This window comes from Hyalella azteca, unplaced genomic scaffold (genome assembly GCF_000764305.2).
Source record: "Hyalella azteca isolate HAZT.00-mixed unplaced genomic scaffold, Hazt_2.0.2 contig3720, whole genome shotgun sequence".
NCBI lineage: Eukaryota > Metazoa > Arthropoda > Malacostraca > Amphipoda > Hyalellidae > Hyalella > Hyalella azteca.
The window spans coordinates 57,817-65,297 of NW_025933960.1; the positions used below are offsets into that span (position 1 = coordinate 57,817).

Here is a 7,481-nt window from a genome sequence, read left to right on the forward strand (position 1 = left end):
TGTAGCGGGGATAACAACTCACGGTGCTGTCGAGGACAGACTGGTAGTGCAGTACCCTCTCCTGCAGCAGTTTGTTTTCCTCCAAAATCTTCTTGTTGTCTTCGTGCTGCTTCTTGTTTTCGGTCAAGTTTTTGTTGTCGGCCTGAAGGCGTTTGTTATCTTCCAGTGATTTCTGGAGCTCGGCAACCTGTTTCTCCAGCCCACTGGCCTGTGACGAGAACAATGTTATCAGTTATCGCTCTAAACAGACCTGTTGATACCTACTACAACACCTGTTATCACTCTTTACAAACGTGTTGATAACTGCTTCAATACCTTTTATCACTCTTTACAAACGTGTTGATAACTGCTCCAACACCTGTTATCACTCTTAACAGACCTGTTGATACTTGCTACAACACCTGTTATCGCTCTTAACAAACTTGTTGATACCTGCTCCAATACCTGTTATCGCTCTAAACAGACCTGTTGATACCTGCTACAAACACCTGTTATCATTCTAAACAGAACACGCCTGTCTTCACCCTGGCAGACTGGGTGCGTGCTAGAGCCCAGCCAGCCCCGAATTCTCACTTCACTTCATAACCCTATCCGTATCTGAGCACGCTAGTGGGCATAGCAGCCTATGGAGTAAAGTGTTTAAGCCATGGCGCCATTCAGTCACTGCCAAAGTCACTATAGCCTTCATAGATGTGCAACCACAGTATTACAAAACCTCCACACTCACCATGACTCGCCACCAAAACAACCACAACATCTAAGCTAAACCTTATTGGCAGCAGCAAGGTTGCTGTTTCGAAACCGCCGTGTCTTGAAGTGTTGATAGCGTGGTACAAGGTGCTTGTATACGGGGATAGTGCAGATGGCTAGTAGATCTGGCAAATGCCAAATGTCTGCCGCTTGGTGTCTATCCAGCCAGTAAGCTTAGACACGAGACAAGTTTAAGGTGCCGCCGTGCCGGTAACGACTAGATATCGGCAAGGCGGCACCTTAAACTTGCCTCGAGTTTAAGCTTCCTTGCGGGATAAACACCAAGCGGTAGACATTTGGCAACTGTCAGATTTACTAGCCGTCTGCACTATCCCCGTGAGCACAAGCACCTTAACGGCCATAGTTCCGTAAAATCTCCACTGCGTCAGTGTCTACAATGTACAGCTAACTCTGCGGTACCCCAGTGTCACCCGAGTGCTGTGCTGTAGAGTCTGCAGGGCTCTGTGCCTCAGCATGACCACGCGTGTCCTAACGTACTTTGAGACTCTACCGCCTGACACGAGTAACCGCAGCAATATTGTCACAAGCCTATTTCCCAAAAAAGGATACGTTCTAGCGAATTTAAAATGACTTGCAGTGGTGGTTACCGTCACGTACGACAACTTTAAATTGTTCTCTGTTGCATACAAACGTCCTCAGGTTGCTACACTCAATAGTTTACGTATAATTCAAGTTGAAAGTTATGTTCCCGGAGAGTGACGTACGGCGGTAGAGCGTTAAGACTCTACAGAGTCTGTTAGTCTCCGTCCATGGGTCTATTCGAGCACCGTGATTTCACCGATTCACAACCCAATATCGAGTGTTCGTTGATTATTTAGTTCGAGTATAAATGTTATACTTGAACTGGTTTAGCTTGAGCCCCCTCCCACTGTATCAGGTGCATTGCTGTTCAAGACGCATTCAAATGTGTTAATTATATCAAAAGTGTTGCCTGAATTCGAATGCAGTAACTGAAATGCGCTTAGTTTATCACAGACTTCAACAAGGCACCCATTGTAAGTAGCACCATCCAGTGTTCTCAACAGCACCTGCTGCAGGTGACCCAGCTATTGCAGCAGATGACCCACTTTTTAATGCAGGTGACCCACTTTTTGCTGCAGATGACCCACTTTCAGCTGCAGGTGACCCACCTTCTGCTGCAGGCACTTGTGGTCCTCCTGCAGACGCTGCAAGGTGGCCAGCAGTGCAGGATCCTGCACCTCCTTCTCCACTATGACCTCCACCACCTCCACCTCCTGCTCCTCCTGCTCCTTCTGCACCTTCTGCACTTCCGCCTGCACCTGCCGCTCGAACTCCTCCTGCCACGCACTGCCCTCCTGCAATACAAATCCTGCAGTATAATATTGTACGGGCGGTACCTGCAGTACAAACAGGCAGCACCTGCAATACAAACAGGCAGCACCTGCAATACAAACAGGCAGCACCTGCAATACAAACAGGCGGCACCTGCAATACAAACAGGCAGCACCTGCAATACAAACAGGCAGCACCTGCAATACAAACAGGCAGCACCTGCAATACAAACAGGAAGTACCTGCAATAAAAACATGTACTCAAAAGCAATGAACGCTAACCTGAAATTTATTAAAAACAGGACACCCTGTTTGTTGCTGTTGGGACATTCGTTGAGCACAAACAGACAGGCACTGTTGTTCTTGCTGTTGCAGTGTATTCGCGTCAAATGATAGCTTCTGTTGCAACGTCAAGTCAACAGGAATGCACTTCTGTTGCAACAGGACGTGCTCCTGTAACTGTGCTGATGTCACCTGAGTCTCCTGTTCGCGCTGTTCAACATCGGTCTGTTGATGGGCTTCATGCGTATCAACAGTCTGCACAGGACTCTGTTGATTTATTTCTTGCGAAGGTTGCTGTTGTTGCTCCGCTTGTTGCACCTGTTGTTTCAATTTCTGTTGTTGCTGTTGCTGTGGTTTAACCCCAGTCGCAGGTTTCTTTCCACGAGCGCGTTTTCTCGCCATGTTGTCAATCAACAGATAAATAGTACCTTAACAGATAAATAGTACCACAACAGTATTACCGTCTCCACGCTCACGTCAACAGGAATAGCGATGAATCATCAAAGTCAAAAGAATATCTGTTGCAACACACACTCGGGTGTAAACAGGAACTTTACTGCCTCAAAAAGCGAATGTTGTTGCCACGGAAAGTTGTCAACAGGCCAATTGTTACCACTACAACGTCAGTAGAAATGTTGTTGCCAACACAACATCAACATGGACGCTACACTGCACCACAAGCACCGCACTGGCAAGCGCTACTGCGGCGAGCGGCGACAGCAAACAGAGATCAATACGGCACGAGGGAGGGGAGTGAGGGTAGAAAATGTGAGGGAAAAAGGCCGCGATGAAGAGGAAGAGGGAAAAGGGCCGCGATGAAGAAGAGGGGAAAGGGGAAAAGGGCCACGATGAAGAAGAGGGGAAAAGGCCGCGATGAAGAAGAAGACGGGAAAGGACCACGATGAAGAAGAGGGGAAAGGGTCGCGATGAAGAAGAGGGTAAAGGGCCATGATGAAGAAGAGGGGAAGGTTGAATAAATTAAGACGGAATTGAATGATGGGTGCATGTTAAACTAGTTCAACAGGGAGAGCGTGTATGTAATAGGCGTTAGCACACAAGCAGCCAGCAGGCGCGTACTTAAACACGTTGCTCCGATTGCATCATCTTGTACTATTATTTCATTTTTTGTACTATTATAAAACAGGGTTGCCAGACGGTCTTTTCTCGGACAAAATCCACGATTTAGTTTTTTTCAGTTGCGTTGGCCGGCTAAAATTTATTGTACTGGTACTTCCTAATTAAATTTAAAAACTGCCCAAAAATTAAATTGGATTTTTACACCGGCTTCTACAAATATATTGGTATGTATTGAGTTATAGGCTTTTTTGGCCTTTTTTTCGCGGACTTGGCCGTTTTTAGCGCATTTTCTCACTTATGGAAAAAATGCACTATTGTGCTCGCCATGTCCGTCTGTCGGTCCGTCCGTCCGTGACCTCAAGTTTTCGTCGACGAGAAAATGCGCTCTCTGTCACTCACTGCAGTGAGTATTGAGTTATATTTTTTAGACCATCTGGCAACCCTGAATTATGTACCACTACGTCCTAGAGAAATACAATTCGTGGTACACATATGACTTCGAAGTCGACGTGTTAAGGGGAACGTCTACCCTTAGCCTAAAAATCGAAAAATTACGTTTTCTGTGTTTTTCATCTCATTTCGTCGGGGGAACTATTACAAATCGAGAGCAACAAACCGCAAGGAAATAGCCGTCATACTTTTTTCGTCAGGTCATTTTGAACGTTTATAAAATGAATATCTTATAACCATAATTTATGAAGACTTCTTTAATTAAACCTGTATATAAAGATCGTTATTGGCGTTAAGTGAACTATTCTGGGCTTATATTGTATTTGTAGCTTGGGAAAAGACGCGTCTTAAGCAGCCGACTTTATCTATATGTAGGGGCTGTAGTTTTTGCATTAGGTCATTTAAAATGACCATCTTAAACCAATATTTACCAATTTTTATGTAAGAAATAGTATTTCTAGATACTTATTCGCATTAATTGCACTGTGTGGGTGCGCAGCCAGTGAAGATCGCGTAATATCGGCGTCACATGGTCGAATTTTCACTCGTCACACATGAGTAGCGAAGCAGCGTTCATCACGGATTGCAGTTTATTAAGTGCAGTAGTCGTAATTGAATAGAATAGAGTGTGGCATTACCATAGTAATGAGAACGAGCGCACCACGAGGGCCTCGAGAGACCGGCTGACCCTAAGTGTTCGTCGCAGAGCGCCAAAACAAGCGGTGGTGACTTGGGATTGTTGTCAATCAATCAATCAATCAATCAATGTGATTGATTGTTCATAAAAAGTTCAGCTGAACGCCGATATTGCAAACCGAAGATGCAGGGGTGACGAACTGGTAGCCGGACTATTTGTCGAACACTAATAGAGTTTTACGGAAGCCAATGCTGGCGCCGAACAGTAGCAAATCAAATAAACTCGGTTTTCGAAGCATTTAGCTGGAGTTGGTTGGAACGCATTAGATTTAAGGCGGCGTCCATGCAGACAGACGGCTGGTCCTGCAGCGCTGCAGAATTTGCCGGCGCACAGTAGCCATAAATTTGAGTGTCGTCGGTGAACATGTGCGGATTCAAACTATGTGAATCAATTATGTGCAACACGTCGACAGTATATAACAGAAAATGGATCGGTCCGACGACTGGCCCCTGTGGTACGCCTCATGTGACCGACGATGGCGTAGAAGAAGAGTGCCCGCGTCTAACGCATTGGAGTCTATTGCCGACTTAGGGTACGCACACAGTGAAAGCAGGTTTGCCCGCGCGGGCTACCTGCTCCAACCTGCCACAAGAATGAACATTGGATAATAATGTAAGTGTTCACAGTGAAAACCTGTACGAATAGGCTTCTGTATGCTAAGGTTTCAGGTGCCAGCCTGAGCAGGTAACCAGCACGCTGGCAACCTGCTTCCACTGTGTGCGTACCCTGGGACTGGGACTTCCGCAGCACCGTGCCACGCATGCCGAACGATACGTTAAATCGCGTGTCAACTGCAGCCGACAGGTCGAGTAAAGTCATGGTTGAACTAGTATAAGAATGACCCATGAGAAGCTCATTTTTGCGAATGTAGTTTGTTGTTCGCCTGTGACGTCACTAATCCCAGTGACGTCACGGGCATTAACCAATCACCGTAATACGATCAAACCAGTCAACCAATCCGTCATGGGAATGACGGGATTGATTACGTTTCTCGATCTCAGTGACGTAACAAGAAAGCTGAACTGAAAGACTAAATCCTCGTAAGTCAACCTTGTATAGTTCAACCATGAGTAATGTCAGTGCCGCATTGTACACTCCACTGCTCGAAGAATATCTGAAAGCAACTCCGGAACTGTGGTTTACGTCGAGTGGAGATGACGGTATACAGATTGGAGACGAGGCATGTGACCGGCCCGCTGTAGATGGTTGCTCAGCTGTCGGGCTAAACGCGTTCCAGTAGTGTGAATACATTCGACAGGTTAGAAATGGGTCGATAAGATTCGCGGTCTGAAGCGTTAAGGTCTGTTTTCTTAACAGTGGCGTAATGTAAGCAGATTTGAAGTTCTCTGGGACAACACCGTCAGTGAGGAAGCGGTTGGAAAATTTGACCAGTAAGGGCACTACGAGGACAATATTCCATACAAGTAAAGTATTCGGCAACGGATCGCTTGCACATTGCTTGTGAGATAGCGCGCGCACTGTCGCTGTGACATCGGCTGCAAGGCAGGTGAAATTTCGCAGTGCACAGTCGAACGAGTACGGCTTTAATAGTGCCTACAGAGCATCGGCGCACAGCACAAGGGTTTTGTTTAAAGAAAACATAAAATTCATGTACGTTAACATCACCAGCAGTATTTATATGACCTTTTCCCATGACTTTATCCAGCGAACGCCACAGTGCAAGGCAGCGCGTCGACTCTTGGCACCAAAATGACTCCCTCTTAGATCGAAAAAGGTCGACATGATTCCGCCGCGCGTCTCGCAAGAGCAGGCCGCAGCAGCAGGATTGTCACGTCTCTTCTCAACTTCTGACGGTGGAAAGCCCGCTGGACTATTCGAAACCATCCCCCCTCTCAAGAGACCCGACATTCATCGTCGAACAGTAGCAAATCAAATAACAAGCAGGGTAATATGATTTCTTACTTTAACAAGCGGTGTTATTTGTATTTTTCTTTGAACAGTTAATCGGATGCTCGCTGGGGACAGAAAATTTCGTGCTGGAATTAGGCCATCACGCCAATCGGTAAAATCGATGTCGTAAAGTTGCGAAATATAGACTAATAGTGCAGACCAAGAGTCAGGCCGACACAGTCGAGACGACTTCAGTTTCTAGCGCAATATCAGCCAGCATCTGCGCACGTAATGATATGCAGCATACACGTAACATGCACGTATCTGTGTACGCAACACACATAACACAGCTTACACATAATACAGCACTCACCAGGGATGAGGGAACAGACACCGTTGGGTGCAGCCTGCACAGCAGCTGTGTGTAGCTGTGCACAGCAGCGGTGCTCTGTGCCACCCTCTGCACAACACAGCATAAAGAACAGCATTAAAACTACGATCTCTCATCATCAATTATCTCCACCATCACCCCATCATTACCCTCATCACTCTCACTTCCCTCATCACCTTCACTTCCCTCATCACCTTCACTTCCCTCATCACCTTCACTTCCCTCATCACCTTCACTTCCCTCATCACCTTCACTTCCTTCATCATTCTCACTTCCCTTATACCCCTCACCATTAATACCACCCTCACCCTCATCACCCCCACTCTAAATCAACAACAACAAGGCCCACCTAACCCACCAAAACTTACCTGATCCTCTAAGTCCATTCTGAAACCCACCAATTCCCCCACCTGGTCCCTCAGTCCCCCACCTGGTCCCCCAGTCCCCCACCTGATCCCAGGCCTCCAGGGCTCTCCACCCCCATCTGGTCCCTCAGTCCCCTACCTGGCCCCCCAGTCCCCACCTGGTCCCGGGCCTCCAGGTCGGCCTCCCGCTCCTTGTAGGCCTTCAGGACAGCGCTGTTCTTATCCCGCAGCTCCTGGGGAGAGCGGGGAGACGGGGCGTGAAATGTAGCAAGAAGCGTGACGTGAAACACATGAAACATGACAAA

At 47.1% G+C, this 7,481-nt stretch overlaps 1 protein-coding gene across 1 annotated transcript in view; it reads right to left on the reverse strand.

The window, feature by feature from the left end:
* The window catches only part of LOC108669177 (kinectin), a gene marked incomplete at its 5' end in the record, with an annotated part of 16,838 nt that extends 9,429 nt beyond the window's left edge, over positions 1-7,409 (reverse strand). The window contains 4 exons of the mRNA XM_018156475.1: positions 23-208; positions 1,902-2,087; positions 6,794-6,880; positions 7,335-7,409. Of these exons, the coding sequence (XP_018011964.1) occupies positions 23-208; positions 1,902-2,087; positions 6,794-6,880; positions 7,335-7,409 (534 nt within the window). The remainder of the gene's footprint in view (positions 1-22; positions 209-1,901; positions 2,088-6,793; positions 6,881-7,334) is intronic.
* Between the last annotated feature and the right edge of the window lie 72 nt (positions 7,410-7,481).